Source organism: Siphateles boraxobius, unplaced genomic scaffold, assembly GCF_051911475.1.
Source record: "Siphateles boraxobius isolate OS27281-9 unplaced genomic scaffold, OSU_SipBor_1 12, whole genome shotgun sequence".
NCBI classification, from domain to species: domain Eukaryota; kingdom Metazoa; phylum Chordata; class Actinopteri; order Cypriniformes; family Leuciscidae; genus Siphateles; species Siphateles boraxobius.
In genome coordinates this window covers 18086973-18106861 of record NW_027508722.1, presented here as the reverse complement: position 1 = coordinate 18106861, position 19889 = coordinate 18086973, and the positions used below count along the sequence as shown (strand labels likewise).

The following is a 19889-nucleotide window of genomic DNA, read 5'->3' as shown; positions in this document are numbered from 1 at the left end:
TATGTTTTTTTGTTGCATTGATTTGATTTTAAATGGAAATTAAAATGACAGTGAGTTAAAACATTTCCTTTTATTTGTTTTAACTCCATAATGGGAAATGCTATGAGACAATGTAGTAATATCAAGCAATAAATGTCGATCAATTTCAGTCAATATACACTCATATGTATTGTCATAATATACCTCAGTGTACTGTGTTTATTCTCCCACAAATTGTTAGTGTACATGCAATTTGTTGGAAAAGTGCAATTTAAAATCTTTGGTCAAAAAGTTCTTTAAAATAACTACTTAACTGACTGTAGACTAGATCAACATTCAGCAAAAACTGAGCCATTGTCAATAGGTCAAGGCTTTGGAAGTGCTAACGTTATTTACATTGTAATACACTGACATAAAACTTAAAAGGCAGTTGGGCGTATGTAGCGTGGGCTAGGAAAATGTATGTTACATTAATGAAAACATTGTCAGGATTGATTGATCCACCCTAACATTCATGGTCTGGGTCAGTTCAGGAACAAACATGATGAATATATTGCATTGTAAGTTTTGGTTAACCTCGCACATCAACATGCAGCTGACTATAGCAGCACCATTGTGCCGTATAAATTGTAAGGTAGAACTGAACTAAAAGGAAACAAACACCTGAAGATGGTGCTGCTTTTGTTCCATATATACATGAAACCAGATTAATGAGCTGGCCTCACCTGCTTGACACACACTGATGACTTTTCTCAAAAAATGTCTCATGTTTTCTTTTACTGTGTATTTATGTGTGTATATCTGCCAACAGAATTATTCAATCAATGAATCCCAATCGAAATCATCCTGGATTTCTTCACTGTTGCTATGAAGATTCTTCAAAGGTGGATGACCTGTTGGGGTCAGTGGTTGAGTTTGAAGTGCTGCATAAAGACAGAATAACATCATATTTGGATGCCTGAGCAATTAGAGCAACATTGCAACACTTATTTCCTTTAGTGTATGAATGAATAAGGGCACTTAAAGGGATAGTTCAACCAAAAATGAAAACTTATTTACTCACCCGCATGTCCTTCCACACCTGTAGTAGTTTCTTTATTGTTTTTTTGTCCATACAATGAAAGTCAGCGGGGTCCAAAACAACGTTTGGACCTCACTGACTTATTGTATGGACAAAAACAGTTAAAACATTCTTCATAATATGTTATGTTCCACAGAAGAAAGAATGTCATGGAAAGGTTTGGAATGCATTTACATAGTCTAATAAATGAAAATAAACTATTCGCAACTTAATCAAATTTCTTTTAGTATAAAGTTAGATTTTTTACCTGGCCTGTTACTAGTTCATTAAATAGGACCTGTAGAGTAAATTACATTGTCTCACTTGAACCTAGGTAAATTGCGTACCAGTTATAGAGCCGGTCACAATTAACAAAGCTTGTCAGCGATTAAAAACACGTTATCATCCAATGTAAAGGTAAATAGGCCTTTTGTCCCGCCAAATCACATCTACGTCCTGCAACAGAGCTATAACCAGGTGGTCACCCTACATGAGGGTGAGTAAATTACAGAATTTTTTTTTTTTGGGAGAACTATCTCTTTCAGTTTAGATGCACTGGTCCTGTAAGAGTTTAAGGGATCTCTCAACGTACCGTTAGGAGTCAGAGGTTGGCTCATGGTGGGCTGCAGCCCTGGCGGTCTTTGTGCTGTCTGGTTGTGGGTGTGAGGGGACAGGGTTCTCCTGGGATTTTGGAGAGGAGGTTCACCAGTGGCAGGCGGGAGCTGGGAGTATATGAGTGGAGATGGTTGAGTTAAACTAGCCAGGGTGGTAGAGTTAGTGGGTGGAATATTGAGAGGAGGTGGGGCCATTTGTGCAAAAGGGGAGGAGCCACCAGGAGATGAGCCAATGAGACCCTTCTGAGTGAAGAAACGGTTGAGCGAATCACAGAGCGAGGTGAAGAGAGCAGAATCCAATGCCCAGTCACACAGCTCGGCCTGCCGCATGCTCTCCACCAGGTCTGAATGAAAACAACACAGATAGAGACAACTGATAAATCTCCCTTACTCTAATGTACAGCAGTTTTGTAGTATTGTCCATTATTTTAAAAATCATTTAGACGAGAAAAAGTAATGTCTAGCCAAAGAAATACATCACTTTGTTAGCTGCATTTAGTGTAGCTAATTTTTCCAAAGGGAAGCTTGATTGTGTGATGAGAACCTTGTAACTTGCAACAGCTACAGTTTTAAAATAGTTTCCTAACATTGGAAAATGGTGCTTTGGATAAACAAATTCCAAGATGGTCCCTTTGAAATGAAACTGTAAATCCAGAGCAGAAAATGCATTATATATCTCACTGTAGTCTATAGTTGAGTACTGACCAGGGTGAGAGGTGAGGTCTATGTTAGCCCAGTCCAGACCACTAGCAATTCTGAAACTCTCTCTCAAAGAGTCAGCGTTACAGAACCAGTCTGCAGGAACAACTAAAAGAGAGAGAGAGAGAGAGAGAGAGGAGAGAGAGAGAGAGAGAGAGAGAGAGAGAGGAGAGAGGAGAGAGAGAGAGAGAATCAGTCATCAGGACACTCATAACCCATCAACACGTCACTACTGAGCAGTTGTACTCACCATTACTGTGTAGCAGCTTGTCAGGCTCAGTGTTGGAGTTGGGATAAATGTTAGCATTCTGGTTTGGGTTTAGGTTTGGGATAAAACTAGAGTTAGTATTGGGTGTATTTGGGTTTAAGTTGCCGTTGGTATTGAGGTTTGGGTTGAAGGTAGATGTTGGGTTGGTATACTGGTTAATATTAAGGTTTGGGCAGGGGGAGAAAGGAGGCAGGGTTGGGGTGTGGAGTGGTGTACTGTCATGGGTAAATCCAAGTAAATTGGGAACATCCGCTTTGAGAGAGAATTAGAGAGAGATTTAGCACACCTAATCTTAAAACGTATTAATTCTGAATCTTTGAAAGTAAATAATAAGCTAAAGAAAAAGAGTGACATAATTGATTTACTTACATTGTGAGGTGACTCTGTCTCGCACGGAGCGACAGAGGGACTGAAAGGAATTGTACAGATCCGGTAGATTCAAATCAGCAAAGGAGAATCGGAGAGGTGGATCGGCATGAGGGTTCGAAGGAAAAGATGTAAGTATGGGGGCACTTGGACGTTGCTGTGGAAACGATGACTGCAGAGATAAATTTGAGAATAATTTGGATAAACAATGTCATGTACCACTTAAAGCAATATTTCAGCCAAAAGTAAAAATTACTCATCTTGAAGTAGCTCTTTTCTACAACAATGTGGTTTAAGTTCCAACAAGGACAAAAAAGCACCATAAAAGTTTCAGTGTCGTTCAGTGTTGGGGCTAATGCATTACAAGTAATGCGAGTTAGGTAATCAGATTACTTTTCCAAGTAACTAGTACACATTACTTTTAAATTTACAACAAAAACATCTCAGTTACGTTTTCAAATAGGTAATGCAGGTTACTTTGTTTTCCCATTTATTGATTGACACCTCTCCTGTCCCCATGTTGAGCGAAATCGTGAGTAAGTGCAGTGGCGTTGTGTGCGAAACATTGTTGAGTAAAAATGGTGGTTATTGTAGTTCTAGGCTAAATATGAGCATGCGTTTACTCATCCCTCTTATTAAAAAAAGATTCAGTATTCCTTAAAATGAATTAAAATAGTGAAATGCAAACTCAGAATATTAAGCAAACCTGCAATAATTAAATGTTAAATTACACAAATATACTTTATGTATTTAATCTCACTTTATTAAGCAATGTCTTTGGTTCTGACCTTCTATGATTCAATTCAACCATACAAATAAGCAAAAATGACTATAGATAAACATCACATTTGTGTTGATTTTTTTTTTTTTTTATTGCTGAAGAGTGTAAAAGTTTTGTTTGAGCTGCACCCTCTACTGTACAGACGTGAATTTGCATTTCCTTCAGCTTAACACTTATTCATTTAACTTTTGGTGTGAAAGGGCCTTTACATTGGCCAAAAATATAACATATAACATTTAGTTTTGTTTGTTTTGTAATTAAAACAAACAAACAAGCCCAGCCCGGTTCAGAATGCAAACGTACTTTCCATAAAAAGTAACCAAGGAATGCAATTAGTTACTTTTTAGGGAGTAACGCAATACTGTAATGCAGTGGTTCTCAACTCCAGTCCTCGGGACCCACTGCAAATTTTTTATGTCTCCTTATTTAACACACCTGATTCAGATTACCAGCTCGTTCGGAGAGACACCTCGATCTGAACTGAGTGTGTCAGATAAGAACGACATACAAAATGTGCAGAGCAGTGGGTCCCGAGGACTGGAGTTGAGAACCACTGCTGTAATGCATTACTTTAAAAAGTAGCTTTCCCCAACATGTGAGATGCGTAAGAACAAATGACATTATTAATGGCATCAAAGCACTATTTCTGTAGTTCATACGACATAAGTTGGCCATCTATTTTGTAAATGACTGTTATGGATCTTATTGAGAATGATTCTATGTTTAATTTTTAAAAGTTTTTTGACCTTTTAATGTTTAATCAAAAAGTCAGAACTCTCTTTGGTGACATATAAAAGAATTCTCTTAAATCTACCCCTCGCCTCCACAATCAACTACAAATTCACATTCATTCTTGAATGCAAAGCCCATATCTCAAAACCCAACCAACAACCAATCGATGAAACTAAGTCCCCACCCTACAATTTGTCTGTTTCACTAAATTGTTAAACTCGGATGCACAAAACAGAAGAAAATATATATCGCTACTTCCATTTCATCTCCAATTTTAAGCTATCATAGGACTTCAGAAGACTTGTAATATAGCACATAAGCCTTTTTAATTTTAGTCATTGCTGAAGCTTGACAGCCATGGTCACTCCGGTGTCATTGTAAAAATAGCTTATGTAGAGATTTTCAAAATATCTCCTTTGTGTTCCATGAAAAATATATATAATTTAGGTTTGGAATGACATGAGGATGAGAAAATATTCTGAGCTTTACTTTTAAGGTGATGCATGCACCCAAATTGAAAGTGATTATGAAGTTCACCAGTCACTAGCTCTATTTTGTTTACTTTACACTCTCATTTCCTCTTTCTTAGACCTCAAACTCCGTTCTAAGAGGAGCTTCCTTAATAACCCTTAATAGAAATAAGAAGAAATGACTTTGAACCTTGCAAGGAGGGGGGGAGAACATGCTTTTGGTGTCTGGCTGAAGTGGGAGGGGCTCCGGTTGATTGACATGCACTTGGGCCTCTGAGGGTGGAGCCTGAAACAGGGATGTCGAAATATTTCGTGAAATATTGATCTCACAAACGTGACGAGATCACTTCATGTGATGTACTCTTACCTCCTCCTCTTTAGGATAAGGACGTTTGACTCCTCTAGGTTGAGTTGTGTCAGGTGGTACATCCATCGTCCAGTATGACCCCTAAAACAGGTGATTATTTTAACTTCAGTATTAGTATTTGAGAGTCCTAAAATTGTTAAAAAAGTTGTTAGCATGGCAATAACCTCAGATATTAATGAACAAAATAATAAAATACTTGACTACATCACCTTCCCAGGGTCGCTCTGTGGTCGAGGAACTTTCCGGAAACATTTGTTGAGAGACAAATTGTGCCGAATTGAGTTCTAGGAGAAAAAACAGATATTTGTTTATATGTATCTGTATTTTACATGCAGCTGAACAAAATGCAGACTTGGTGTGCATCAGAGACTATATCAGATATGTATCAGTCTTTATATGGGTCATTTCCTAAAGTCTGTTTTTAAACATGCACAGATTCCTCAGATAATCAGCACCGTTTCCAGTTAAAGAGCATCATATTTCATTTAGCTTTACTTCTTGTAAAGAGATTGCAAAACCTCTCCTTCATGACTACACACCTACAAACTGTCATTTCCCATTGACTAAAAATCTGTAACAAATCTGTGATGAATCATATAGCCTACACGTTGTATGTACGCAATAATGAAATGCAGTCTGTTTAACACCTCAGTAAAAAGCAGAAGTTGTATTTTAACAGTAGGATATGATGCAAATCCAGAGCTCCCTGGACAATTCAAGTCTATGTTTATCAAAAGAGAAATTAGGCACTGGACAGAAGAAACCTGATGTTTACAAACACAAACTAGTTAAGTAATGCTGATGAAATGTCTTGCTCCATGGACTCAGTAAGACGAGCCACTCAGAGCTCTAAATCTGAACATCTATCAAAGTAAATGGTCCTTTCAGACTGTTGTTATTTTGTTTAATAGTTTTATTGATATATTGAATTAGTTTTTATTTTTTATATTTGTAATATCTTGCTTTTGTCCTTTTATTATTATTAATATTGCTATTTAGGTTTCATTCCATTTTAAGTTAGTTTTAATTTTTTTAATAATTTTAGTGTTTAATCTTTAACTTATTTCAGTGTATTGCCAAAGCAACATTTTTAATTTTCATTTAGTTTTTTCTTCCAAATAATATTTATATTCTATTCTATTTCAGTTTTATTGCAATTGACAGAAATGTTTTAGTTTTAGTTAATGATAACAACCCTGCTTCAAGACACCTCCCCCCACAAAATAACAACAACACAGAACTGTATGATGAAAAATTATGTTTAGAAAAATTTGCAAGCTGAAAATCTACAAATAACTTATTTTAGTTAACGAGTCAATGAGATATAAGAGTGATGTCAATTTAACTAAATTTTTTTAGTGTAACCATCAAGTACAAAGTAATAACACATTTTCCTGACAACTTGAATACATCATAATCATTATTGTTAACAAATATTTCTATGGTAAAAAGTTTTTTCCCCCACATATAGATGTTGTTTTTTAGGTGTCGCACCACATGACATTTTACAACCGTCCTAAACTAACCTAGCCTTGTCAAACAAGCTAAAATTATCAGATTGTTTTTTAATTCTAGGAAATAATAATAAAATGATGTTTTTTTTTCAGTCTTCATATCAAGACCATTTTTATCATTTTAAACATCACCCTGACATGTTTCTCTCTATGCCACTGACCCTAAAATACCACACAAATTTTTTTCTTTCAGCTGCATTTATATTTCTAAAGTTTCTATCCAGACTTGTTTATCAAATCAGTGATGGTGTAAAGCCAAGTCCCTGCTCGAGCACAACTGCATACATAACTAGTCTCATTCTACTATTTAGCACAAGGAAGTGGTCATGTAGTGGTCTGGACTTTACCTTCCATCCTCTTCCTGCTTTGCTGTAATACGGAAATGTATTACTGATCCAGGTGTAAATATCATTTAAACTCAGCTTCATTTCAGGAGTGGAACTTATTGCCATGGCTATCAGAGTGGCGTAGCTGTGGGGGGGCTTCACTTTGGAATTAGATCCGGGGGACAGTGTAGGTATGGGAGGGATGTCCTTCTCTCTTCCTCGTTCTTTTTTCCGTTCCACTCTTTCTTTCCCTGATCGCAAGGTGCTGACTCCCAGCTGAGGAAGCCAGTCAATGCTGGTTAAACTAGAGTCCAGTTCAGAAGCCATGCTTAAGGGGATGCCTGAGAAAACAAAACATTATGTAATACTGTGTGTTATCTCATGCATTCCAGCTAAGCTGTGTAACCAAGTCAATCATGTCATGCAGTTGTAAGGCAATGTGATTTAAAAGTAGGCTACGTTGTAATAGAAATCTAAATCTTATTAAAAAACTCATTAAGTAGGCTATATGGCTTGAAAAACAGATACTCATATCTGAACACTTGATCAAATGAAATGTTAGATACACTTATAGATCTATTTATTTCGAATATAGCATTCTAAGATAAATGTTTGAATAAGTATAGTTGAGTGAAGACAGACATACCTCAATCCTGTCAAAAGGCCACCGACTTCACCCTGTAAATTTTTAATGCCGTCATCTGATGCGCAGAGGCAGATGAAGGATCTCAACATACATTTATTTGTCCTTCTTCTCTCTTCTATGTTTATCGCTGCATTCATGAGCTGCCTGGATTGTCTAAGTTGACACGTTTTGTTTGAAATTTGAGTTTGGGAGAAGAAGAAAAAAAAAACTGTCGGAAAAAGTTCTTCCCTTTCTTTCTCTTTCCCCTCCCTTTCTGCCTTGTGTTGAACGTCACACACTCCACCCTCCATTTTGACATTTGACAAATCAGTGTTTCTCCTCCTCTTTTTCGTTCTCTCCTCCTCCTTTCATGGCTGCACTTTCAGAGTTTTACTGGTGAGTAAAAGTTCCTGTTTCACTGCTGAAATAGGAGAGTCGTCGAGAAACTGGCGGGAACGCTCTGTAATAATTTCCATTGAGATTTTCTTGGTGCTATGACACAGTGATCTTTGCATCCTGGTGGATTTCACATTTGACACACATTTCATAATGAGACATTTCATAATGAGACAAAAAACAAACATAGGTATTAGACACATATTAACACAATATGCATAATCAAGAGGCGTACACACAATACTTTATTCTTATTAATTTTATGCATGTACAGAATATAATCATTTAGCAACACTTTACAATGAGGTTTTATACATTCATGTCACTTTACATGCATATTTATAAATTAAAAATGAACCTAGACCAGTCAATGCGGTAACACTTTGTAATAAGGCTCCATTTGCTATTAGTTAACATGAACTAACAATGAAAAATACTTTAAAATAATTTATTAATCTTAGTTAATGTTAATATTAAAATGTACTAACTGATCAAAAGTCATTTCTGTTCATATTGAGCTAACATGAACTAACAACGAACAGTTGTATTTTTATTAACTAATGCTGAAGCATTTCTATGAAAGTAGATATTATTTGAATATGCAAATATTCAAAGATCACATGAGTCCAACAGGTTCAGAGAGCAGTTTGTGCTGATTTTTAGTAATGTATGTAATTATGTCTGCAGGGTGTGGTGTGCGACTGGCACTATAGAGAGCTGAAGAAGGACAGCAGGCCTGTATCAGGGGAGGGGTGAGCCAAGAGCTTCTGGATCTGTGTGCGAAAAATGAAGGAGGACAGGTCAGAACATGAACGCAAACCTAATCACCACAAAATCCCATCCACCTCAGCGCCACCTCATCATGCTCTCACTCAGACACAAACAAACCTAAAATTACAAGCAGGGATGAAAAAAAAAACTTTTGCAGAATCATATTTTTTCTTAAGGTCTTATAAAAAGCCAGGGATAGTTCCCCAAAAACTCCAACTTCTGAAAAATAGGGTAATAGGAATTAGGTCTGTCAAGCTTAAATGTGCAAATGTTTGTGCTGTATTCCTTTAAATACCAGCTGTGGGTTTAACGTGCATGTACATTAAGATTTTCCCTACTTTGCATATATATATATATATATATATATATATATAGAGAGAGAGATAGAGAGAGAGAGATGTTGGACTCCCTTTTGCCTTCAGAACTGCCTTAAAGGAATAGTTCACTTCAAAATGAAAATTCTGTCATCATTTACTCACCCTCAAGTTGTTTCAAACCTGTATGAATTTCTTTCTTCCGCTGAACACAAAGGAAGATATTTTGGAGAATATCGGTAACCAGACAGTTGATGAACCCCATTGACTTCCATAGTAGAAAAAAAATCAACTGTTTGGTTACTGTTTGGGCCCCAAAGTGTGCCAAGAAAATATCCCCACACCATTACAGCACTAGCCTGAACCTTTGATACAAGGCAGGATGGATCCAGATCACAATCTTCTATTGTCCAATTTTGGTGAGCCTTTGTGAATTGTAGCCTCAGTTTCATGTTCTTAGCTGACAGGAGTGTCACCGGTGTGTCTTCTGCTGCTATAGTCTATCTGCTTCAAGGTTTGATGTGTTGTGCGGTTGTAACGGGTAGTTATTTAAGTTACTGTTGCCTTTCTATCAGCTTGAACCAGTCTGGCCATTCTCCTTTGACCTCTGCATTAACACAACATTTTCCCCCACAGAACTGCCGCTCACTGGATATTTTCTCTTTTTTTGGACGATTCTCTGTGAATCCTAGAGATGGTTGTGTTGTGTGTGAAAATCCCAGTAGATCAACAGTTTCTGAAATTCTCAGACCAGGCCGTAATGGCATCCCTTTCAAGTTACTTAAATTACATTTCTTACCAATTCTAATGCTCAGTTTGAACTTCAGCAGACCATAGCTGGGTTTGAAATCACATATACCCTCATTCACTATTCTCTACATTACTCCACTAATATGTGTGTGTGTATGTGCATTCAGACACTGCGTGCGCCGGAATGACTGCTGCTTTTGCATAGTTTGTGCTTTCTGGTTAAGGGTATAGGGAGCAATTTCGGACACAGGCCATTTCTACATGCCCAAATGCATTGAGTTGCTGCTATGTGATTGGCTGATTAGATATATCCGTTGACTAGCAGTATATATACACACAGACACACTTTACATTTCTTGAATTACAAATAAGAAAAGTTATATATACATTTTTTATATGTAAATGATATGCACAAGAAAAAAAAAACAGATGGATTTAGAATAGATGCTGACAGACATGTTGGCAGGTACCTCTTTAAAGTTGGGGTGTTTGGCATCCTGCACTAGTTGTAATAAAACTCCCTCTGTAGTGGTGAGAAACGCCCCACTCTGCTTCAGTCGTGACAGTGCAAAAAGACGATCTGTATGACTGAAAAAAAGACAGATATGTTTTCAAAACGCTGACATTCACTTAAAGAATTGACTTACAGGACACATCAGATTTTACACAACCACCTCATCTTTAAGCAAACACTGAAATTCCTCCAGTTTCTATAGACCTTTAGAAAAAAAGCTTATAGATGCCATCCATCATTTGACTTGAGTTTCTGTTTGAAAAGATGTGGATGTGAGTAAAGAAAAGGTTATGTAGGTGTCTCATGTTTGCATTGATTTAAAACACAGTTTTTCATGTTTTATCACATAATACTTTCCATAAATTACATAAATTTTGAATATCACAACAGTTTTCAATTTTGTATATTTTAAACAAAATGATTATTATACCTCCGAGAGGAGACAGCATCTGCCACAATATGGACCTCCATGCCTCGCTCCAGAAGATCATAGGTTGTACACTACAGTAAAACAACAACCTTAAAGATCATGATCAGGAGACAATATATGTGTCATTGAAAGTAAGAAGTGCCATGGCACCAGTTTATAAATTTGTTTGATGTTACCGCAATGCACGCTTGAGCCTCAATGCCACATAGTATGACTTGCTGAGGGTCTCCCAGGCTCTTGAGTGAGCTCTCGACACTGTCCGTCAGCATGGAGAAACTGGTCTTTGTATGAGGCTTCAGGCCCTCGGCCCCCAGCTCAGGAACAGTGGGGCCCAGACCTTTAGGGTACTGCTCGGTTAAAATCTGAGGGATGTTCAAGATTCGGCTTGCCTGGAAGAGAAACCCAATTTATTATGTCCATTTCCCAACCTAAAATTGAACTGCAACTGAAACATTTTTTTATGAATGAATGTGCAATATTTTGTTTCAATAATATTTATTCTTTTAATATCTATTTCATGGTACTATAAATATTCACCTCTAAATTATGCACCATTTATTTCTATATATAAATGACTTATATTATTCATTATATATTTAGACATTATATATTATCAAACCCTGCTTCATTATGGCTGATTTGTAGATTGTACCCAAATATTTTCATTTTTTTGTATTTCCCATTTGTTTCCAATAGCAGTAAGTTTTGACCACAAATATCACTAGTGTTACTAATTTTTAAGAGACGATTTAGCCTTTTCTAATCAGGTCAAAAATTTATTTTGGTCAAATAGCAAGTGCCACAAAATTCACCATGTTTCGTACCATTGCAATGAAGTAATAAATTCTAAAAAATTCCAAATGTAAAATATTTCAGTCTAAAATTACAGAAGACCACCAGAGGGATATAGATAATGCATAGAAAATCAGGTAGCTTACAAGATGCAGTGGTGACAGCACATTTAATATATGATGATTATAGATTGGTGTTATATGAATAATGCAGCAGTTCTGATTAACTGTAGGTGCTGATTGTACCTGTAGCAATCTTGCTGCATTGCTCACAATGTTTGTGAACTGGAAAATATTGGGTCTGAACTTCTCCTGAATGTCACACAGTAGCAGCACTGAGCCTTTGGTAGACAGCCTGCCAATTCTTGCCACTGTGGAGATAACCAGGTAATTATGTCACATAATGTCTCACATTCTGTGAGTCTTTGTGCCAGGGCCCTGTAGGGGCCCCAATAATTCTTAAAATCATTTCAATTTAGTCATAATAGCATAATCTTAATTAAATCGATAAAAAAATAAAGATGCACTAAATAAACTTTAATGAAAATAAAAAGTAGCATGTCTAAACCGATATTGTGAGCCACTTTTATTGTAATAAATGTGAAAGTACGAAGAGCATGTAAATAACTTTGAATTCTTCTCATACATTATTAACACACATATTTCAACCACAACTGCGTTTGATAGAGTTCATTCACGAGCAGTACTTACTGTTAGTAGTGTAATGTGAGGGAGCCTCAGACCTCAAAGATCAAGATCAGGTCACCGTTACCTCTATGTTATATAAATGTCCACTGGTCAAACTGTTGTTGAAACTCTGGTGAAGTTTATATGGTAATGACTAAGCCGAGTACAAGACTAACATATTCATAAATGACAGCAACGCACAAAATTCAGATACAGCACAAAGGTATATTCTGATATCTACGTGTGCTCTTGAAAGATATATTTCCTTGATGATTATTATTACAACAATGCAGCACAATTCGCTCACTCGCTGTAACGTTAACACAAACCTCCAGATAAGAGGCCAATAGTGGCGTTTCGCTTGTGATTTTGAACCAATCTTTCAAATGAACGATTCAGAAGGAATCGTTCTCTTCAACTAACGTTAGCTCCATTTAAAGAATGATGATAGCAAGAACTAATAGAATTCGAGTAAGGGCTGTAAATGAGAATTTCTTTGGTTGGACCCAGAGTCATAGAGAGTCTCTCTATGACTCTGGTACCCCTTTTCCACCAACAAGAACCAGGTGCCTGTTCGGAGTTGGTTCGACTGATGTGCCTCCAAAGAACCGTTTTGCTTTTCCACAGGCTAAAGAGCCAGCACAGAGCCAGGTCTTACGTCACTGTATACGTCTCATCTTTCCCAGCAACGTTAGCGCGACCATAGACCCAGAGCCGTTAACGAACCCGCCCCCTTCACTGAAATAATCTATTTTGTGTTTTGAGACTCGAGTCGTAGCAGCACTGAACGAGTCATCTCGTTTGTGAACGAACTGAATGAATAATGCATCGGTTAAGTAAATGATTCACTGGCTCACCTATAACCACAACACACAAAAATACCCTCTGGCGTAACGGTGTGTAACCCACAAAATAATGTAATAAATATATATATTTAAAAGATTCGAGTCAATGGGATGAATTAAAATCCCAACCACTGTTCAGTGTTCACCATACACATGGTGTTCACCACTGCCATCCAGATCCATTAGAGGGCGTTGTAAGATTCAAAGCTGTTACTTTACAGTCTGCAATTCAGTGTATTTTTTTATTGAACATATGAATTTACATGCAATGATTTTAAATGCATGCATGCAATACTAAAATCAGCAACAGTAACAGATACCCGTTATTATATATTTTAATGGCTTGATATGTAAAATTGACCCGGAAGTGTTTGGGGGTGGCTACCTGACCTTAGTGGGCGCTCTTTCACGGCCTTGGCGTTTCCCAGATTTTGTGGGAAATATAGAGTCTATTTAACGTATGTCGATGTTTTTGAGGAATACATGAGCTCTTTCACGAGCAAAGCCCTCGTTTATTCCAGCACATCATCTGGTGCATGTGTCTGTTTACTCTAGGTCTCTTTGAAAGCACGTTTTCCTCATGCTAGTCTTTGTATGTTCTGAGCGCTTCTGGAAGACTCCAGCTCGACTCTTGCTGCTCTTATTAAACTCCGCTTTGCTTTCCCAGGGTCGCATTTTTCCCTTACAAATACTGTAGTTTCTTAGCGTTTCACACTTTGTTTTTTTTTATTTGCGAGATATTCGCAGTCACCGAATTGCTAGCTGCAAGCTAGCCCGATTCACCCTCTGTCGGCGTGTTTGAGCTGCTGGAAAATGTCTGATTTTGACGAGTTTGAGAGACAGCTAACCGAAAATAAGCAAGGTGAGAAATAATTGTATATTTGTGATGAAAGTGAGGGATTGGCCAAATGTTACAGTTGATGTGATAGTGGTCAGTGAGTGGATCGGTTTCCCTGGATGTTCCTGCAGCCTGAAGGGTGGTCTGCATCATATTACACAGAAGGAAACCAGAAAAATGTAGTTGCTGTTTAGTCGTGTGTACTGTAAACCCAATTTGTAGAGGATGTGTGTTTGGTGGATGGTTTCACTGAGATATTGAGCTTTATGTTGATTGGATGTATGTATGCATGCATGCATAAATATGAGCGGGTTAGTGCTGAAACATCACCAGGGCTTAGGTAAACAATGTGATAAGTAAAATGGCATCTATGCCTTATGTTATCTAGTTATATTTAAAGGCATAGTTCACCCAAAATTAGAATTCATTATTTTTCATCAATATATTCTTTTATGTTCCACAGAAGAAAGTCATACAGGTTTAGAATAACATGAGGGTGAGTAAACAATACAGATTTTAAAATTTTTGGTGAACTGTCCCTTTAAGAATTGAAATATGGCAGTGACCATTTGAAATTACTGAAACCTTTCCTACTTATAGACATGCTATTTAAAAAATAAATGCTCTCATAAATGTACAAAATATCATTTTCACCCACCAAATATTACTTTAACAAATTCAATTTCTGACTTAAATTTCTGGTGCTTAGATGAGCATCAGAAAGCATATATCAGTTTGAACAAACATACATGTTGAGTGAAGAAAATACTAATTTTATTCATGCTTTGTACATTGCTGTGCAACTCAAATGTGCAGCGGACCGAGACAAGGAGAACAAGCACCACCGGCGCAGTGGCTCGAGAAGTCGTAGCAGAGACCGGGACAGGAAGAGAAGGAGCCGGGACCGTGACAGAGAAAGGAGAGGCAGCCGAGAACGTCATGGAGATAGCAAGGACCGCAGACACAGACGCAGGTACGTGGGGAAACATTTGAATTCTTAGGGCCATTCACTTAAAGCTTTAAAAGAGCCTGTACATTTTCAAATAGCGTCATTGCTGGTTTCGCTTTCTCCCTGTGCAGTCGCTCCCCACACCGTGAGAAGAAAAAGATTAAAGTGAAAAAATATTGGGATGTTCCTCCTCCTGGATTTGAACACATCACACCCATGCAGTACAAAGCCATGCAGGGTAAGAGTCTGTTTTTCATTCTTTCCTTCTCTAACCTGGTTTACTCCTGCTGTGATTCATCTTAATGCAGTTCTTTCTGGTTATGTGCTGCCTTAAAATTGTCTGATTGAACAATTTGTAATTAAAGCTTATAACGCTACTGTTCACAATTTTGGGATCAGTATGATTACATTTTTTGAAAGAAATTACTACTTGCTCAGCAAAGACGTATTAAATTGATCAAAATGGATAGTAAAGACATTTATAATGTTTATTATGTATAATGCTTATAATGAATACATATGTCTAGCATACTTGTAAACCTTGTTCTTTGACGTCAGCTGCTGGTCAGATCCCGGCCACTGCTCTGCTGCCCACAATGACCCCTGAGGGTCTGGCTGTGACCTCAACACCTGTTCCTGTCGTGGGCAGTCAGATGACTCGACAGGCCCGGCGGCTCTATGTGGGCAACATCCCATTTGGCATCACAGAGGTGAGGTTCATTATTATCTGACATCCATTTGAATTTTGGTGTAGTGGAATGTGTGATAATCTTTCCGTCAACGTTATGGTGAATCCAACTGTATTTTTTTAAATCGTAGTACAACAAATTCTTTTTTTTTTTATGCTTTTCTTTGTTCTTGCTCCAGTTGCATAATAGCGGTGCTTTCTAATTTCTTTTATCTATATATAAATATAGGAGTCTATGATGGACTTCTTCAATGCTCAGATGCGTTTGGGTGGCCTGACTCAGGCCCCAGGAAATCCAGTTCTTGCTGTCCAGATCAACCAGGACAAGAATTTTGCCTTTCTGGAGGTCAGTCTTCATTCTGAGCAGTAGATCCAAAACATTTTGGGAGTGTAATATGAATGTTATTTTTTATGTTTGTTTATACAGTTCCGCTCGGTGGATGAGACTACACAGGCCATGGCATTTGATGGCATCATTTTCCAGGGACAGAGTCTGAAGATTCGCCGACCACACGACTACCAGCCTCTGCCCGGCATGAGTGAGAATCCCAGTGTCTATGTCCCAGGCACGTCACTCTTTTGCTCCCCCAATTCTTGTACGCTCAATGTTTTGCTCTCTTCAGTCATAATTTCATTGAAACTTTAGTGATTGATTTAATGTGGATCATTTTTGGTCACACTCTGGTTCTCTCTCCCTAGGTGTCGTTTCCACGGTGGTGCCTGATTCGGCCCATAAACTCTTTATTGGCGGTCTGCCAAATTACCTCAACGATGACCAGGTTCGTGTTAATATAGCATTATGTGGCAGCAAGTTCCGGTCACTGAGGGCTGCTGAGCTAACTATTGATTGGGCAAAACTGATTTCCCAGTATGTTTTATTTGCCATTATTCTGAGTGTAATTAAAGTAGAATTGTTTTGACCAAAGTTTTTGCATAACTTGGCATGGCTTGTTGTTTTTAGTGGCTGTGCGGTCCTTAACACCTGATGACAACACCAGCTACAACAATGTGATTATGATAGCTTTTGATATTAGCATATTGATTATGATATTGGCAGATATGCTAATCTTTTGACTGTGCTAAAGTGAAGCGGTTAATGCTTTGCTAAAGGAAATATAAAAACTTTTCATGCTCCTCAGAACAGATGCATCCATGATATTATAGCCTTTAAGTTCACATGGTTGCAGGGTTGCCATGTCTGCGTAACAAATCTAGCCCAGTTGCCAATCAGAAATGGCCCAGATATCAAAATTTAAAATGTCACTCACATACTGTACCTAATATATATATATTTTACAGTGACTACTATGACTTCTCAATTTCAACTTGTAGTTATAAACATAAACAGTCTGTTTTCAAAAAGGAGCTCGGAGGAGCACAAAGTGACTCCTCACAAAACTTAAAATCTAGCACACTTTTATAATTGTTAGAATATAAAATATTTCAGGCAAATATAATTTATGCAATGTGTCAAACCTTTACGCCGTGGGAAAAAATCAACACATGGCAACGAATTAAAAGTAACCTAATTTCACAAGAAACCGCTTGTCATTGTAAAAAAACATATTTATTTAAAAAAATCAAAATTTTAATTTATGATAGATTATGATAAAAGTCTCTTATGCTCTCCAAGGCTGTATTTATTTGACCAAAAATACAGTAGCAACAGTAATATTGTGAAGTATTACAATTTATTGTAGTATTTATGTTATTTGAAATGCGTGTTTTGTATTTGCATATATTTTAAAATGTTACTTATTCCAGTGATGGCAAAGTTAAATTTTCAGCAGCCATTACTCCAGTTCTGTGAATATTCACGTATGTATAATATTAACATCAAAGTAATTTTAAGATTTTTCTCTGTTCCACAGGTCAAAGAATTGCTGACATCGTTTGGTCCTCTGAAGGCCTTCAATTTGGTGAAAGACAGCGCTACAGGCCTCTCTAAGGGCTATGCTTTCTGTGAATATGTTGACGTCAATATCAACGACCAGGTGATAAAAACAAGCATTAAAATCATATGATCAGTCTGTCAACTCCCAGCAAATAACATAAGCTTATACAACACTATATGAGACACATCACCCAACACTTACCCTTTTCCTCTGCATGTAATGGGCTTTATCACATTACATATATGCACATATATTACATATGCTGTTGAATATGGGCTGTATCTGTAGATCAATTAGAATGAAATAATTTGCCCAGGATTTATCCATGGGTTAGAACAGGAAATGAGCTAGAGGCGTGTCAGAGCTGTTAATTGACATCCATATTAACCTCTCCAAGGCACACTGTTCACTGTCACAGGCCATCGCGGGGCTTAATGGGATGCAGCTGGGGGACAAGAAACTCCTGGTTCAGAGAGCAAGCGTCGGCTCCAAGAACACCACACTGGTGAGGGACAGTGTGAATGCTTTCAAGTATCGAGTACCTTTATGTGTGGTTGATGTGCTGAATCTCCTAATATTATTTCTCACTCTCGTCCCCTCTGAAGACTGGTATAAACCAGACTCCAGTTACCCTTCAAGTTCCAGGTCTCATGAACAGCTCGGTAACTCAGATGGGTGGCATTCCCACGGAAGTATTGTGTCTGATGAACATGGTGGCTCCAGAGGAGCTGCTGGATGATGACGAGTATGAGGAGATCGTGGAAGACGTCAGAGACGAGTGCTCTAAATACGGTCAGGTCAAGAGCATCGAGATTCCACGCCCTGTAGACGGCCTGGAAGTTCCTGGCACTGGAAAGGTTTGATAAATAAATCTACATTTGAATGATAAATTTAAAAGTAGCTTGTTAAAACTGTTGTCTATGGGTTTTTTTTCTCTCTCTTTTTCCCCTTAGATCTTTGTGGAGTTTATGTCAGTGTTTGACTCTCAGAAAGCAATGCAAGGCTTAACAGGAAGGAAATTTGCCAACAGAGTGGTGGTGACTAAATACTGCGACCCTGATGCCTATCACCGCCGCGACTTCTGGTAGAGACTGGACTGAATCAAGAGCGAGAGAGACGCAGATGGTGTGATTTCAGTCTCTCGGAAACCCCTTAATTTGTAGGTTTATGAGGTCTGAGAGGGTGTGAGCTTTCTTTTTAAATCTGGCAGACTATAAACATGACTTGTGATTGGTCAGAATGTAGCGAACCAATTATTTGTCATGTTTTTTATGTTGTTGATGGCAGCATTGAAGTATGTGCAAAGCTATAAGATGGGAAAATAGACCGTACTATGTCGATGTCTACAGAAAAGGATACAATTAGACATGCCACTAAACTTTAAGCTTAATTCTGGCCCATAGTGATTTTACGTGTCAGGTTTTTTTCCCCTCAATGTTAAATACCTGCTCTATCATCTGTACAGCTCACACTTTGAGCCAGACTGGTCAGATAGGAGTGAGAGGAGGATATAAAGAAGCAAGTGAGGGAAGAGAAATGATGACAACAGAAATGAATGTTACACTCAAACAAGAAGGTGAGAGGGGGTATTTGAGGAGAGAAGTCCTTGTTATTTTGACATGGTTTTTATTTTGGCTGTGAAATGAGGTTTCCTGTGTAAAAGTGCAGTTTAAAAAGCCAGATGAGTTTCTGGATTGTTTTTTGACACCACACATGTATGAGGTAAAGCTGTTACAGGCATCTTATCTTGTAGAGGGTGACTATTACCAAGTCTATACTGTCTTCTATCTTGCCCCTCCTCTCTTTTTTCCTGCTATCTCTCCTTCCTTTTATAATAGTTGTACTGTTTCTTGTGAACCCTATTTTCCTGGCCCCATCTAACCAAATTTATACACAGTGAAAAAGAAACTTGTCTTTTTTTTTTTTATTTAAATTTTTTTATACATTCTGATTCTGTATCGAACTGTCCACTGCTGTTTTTTTAAAAACTGTAATAAGCTGAGTTGATTTAATACAATGCATTTATGTATGAGGACCAGAGAAACAATCTGGTGAAATAAACCCAATGCGTTTGAATTGAATCGCGACACACTGCATCTGTATTCTGCCAGTGCTTCTAACTAGTTTATCACCAATATGGTATCTGAGAATTATGAGCAATTGGTTAGTCTGTAGTCAGTCTGTTTTTAGACTCGGGGGGTTATTATTTGGGGCTGGCGG

At 37.7% G+C, this 19889-nt stretch overlaps 3 protein-coding genes across 13 annotated transcripts; 1 reads left to right on the top strand and 2 right to left on the bottom strand.

Moving 5' to 3' along the window:
• Positions 1–55: 55 nt before the first annotated feature.
• foxj2 (forkhead box J2) lies at positions 56–8094 on the bottom strand. Its single transcript, XM_077209740.1, has 10 exons — positions 7823–8094; positions 7198–7517; positions 5546–5620; positions 5337–5417; positions 5160–5255; positions 2990–3158; positions 2603–2872; positions 2359–2460; positions 1632–1997; positions 56–902 (listed from the first exon to the last, which is right to left on the bottom strand). Exons 2-10 carry the CDS (start codon positions 7501–7503, stop codon positions 793–795), a joined length of 1575 nt encoding a protein of 524 aa, XP_077065855.1. The 5' UTR covers positions 7504–7517; positions 7823–8094; the 3' UTR covers positions 56–792.
• Positions 8095–8152: 58 nt separating this feature from the next.
• u2af2a (U2 small nuclear RNA auxiliary factor 2a) lies at positions 8153–19750 on the top strand. Of its 9 annotated transcripts, none has more exons than XM_077209778.1 (12): positions 8153–8197; positions 8885–8997; positions 14954–15110; positions 15218–15324; positions 15645–15796; positions 16004–16120; positions 16202–16340; positions 16474–16553; positions 17646–17768; positions 18067–18174; positions 18275–18526; positions 18623–19750. In XM_077209778.1, exons 4-12 carry the CDS (start codon positions 15303–15305, stop codon positions 18755–18757), a joined length of 1128 nt encoding a protein of 375 aa, XP_077065893.1. In that variant the 5' UTR covers positions 8153–8197; positions 8885–8997; positions 14954–15110; positions 15218–15302; the 3' UTR covers positions 18758–19750. The 9 variants fall into 9 exon arrangements, 8 of the variants coding, with proteins under 8 accessions (XP_077065893.1, XP_077065890.1, XP_077065879.1 ...); XM_077209775.1 differs by having other exon boundaries at positions 8164–8197; positions 16202–16370; XM_077209769.1 differs by lacking the exons at positions 8153–8197; positions 8885–8997 and adding exons at positions 13663–14161; positions 14601–14633 and having other exon boundaries at positions 16202–16370.
• isoc2 (isochorismatase domain containing 2) lies at positions 8442–13095 on the bottom strand. Of its 3 annotated transcripts, XM_077209783.1 has the most exons (7): positions 12479–12605; positions 12014–12138; positions 11153–11365; positions 10977–11047; positions 10503–10620; positions 9448–9550; positions 8800–8970 (listed from the first exon to the last, which is right to left on the bottom strand). In XM_077209783.1, coding segments are annotated over exons 1-7 (663 nt in total). In that variant the 5' UTR covers positions 12480–12605; the 3' UTR covers positions 8800–8938. The 3 variants fall into 3 exon arrangements, with proteins under 3 accessions (XP_077065904.1, XP_077065898.1, XP_077065902.1); XM_077209789.1 differs by lacking the exon at positions 9448–9550 and having other exon boundaries at positions 8442–8970; positions 12479–13095; XM_077209787.1 differs by lacking the exons at positions 8800–8970; positions 9448–9550 and having other exon boundaries at positions 10372–10620.
• Positions 19751–19889: the final 139 nt, after the last annotated feature.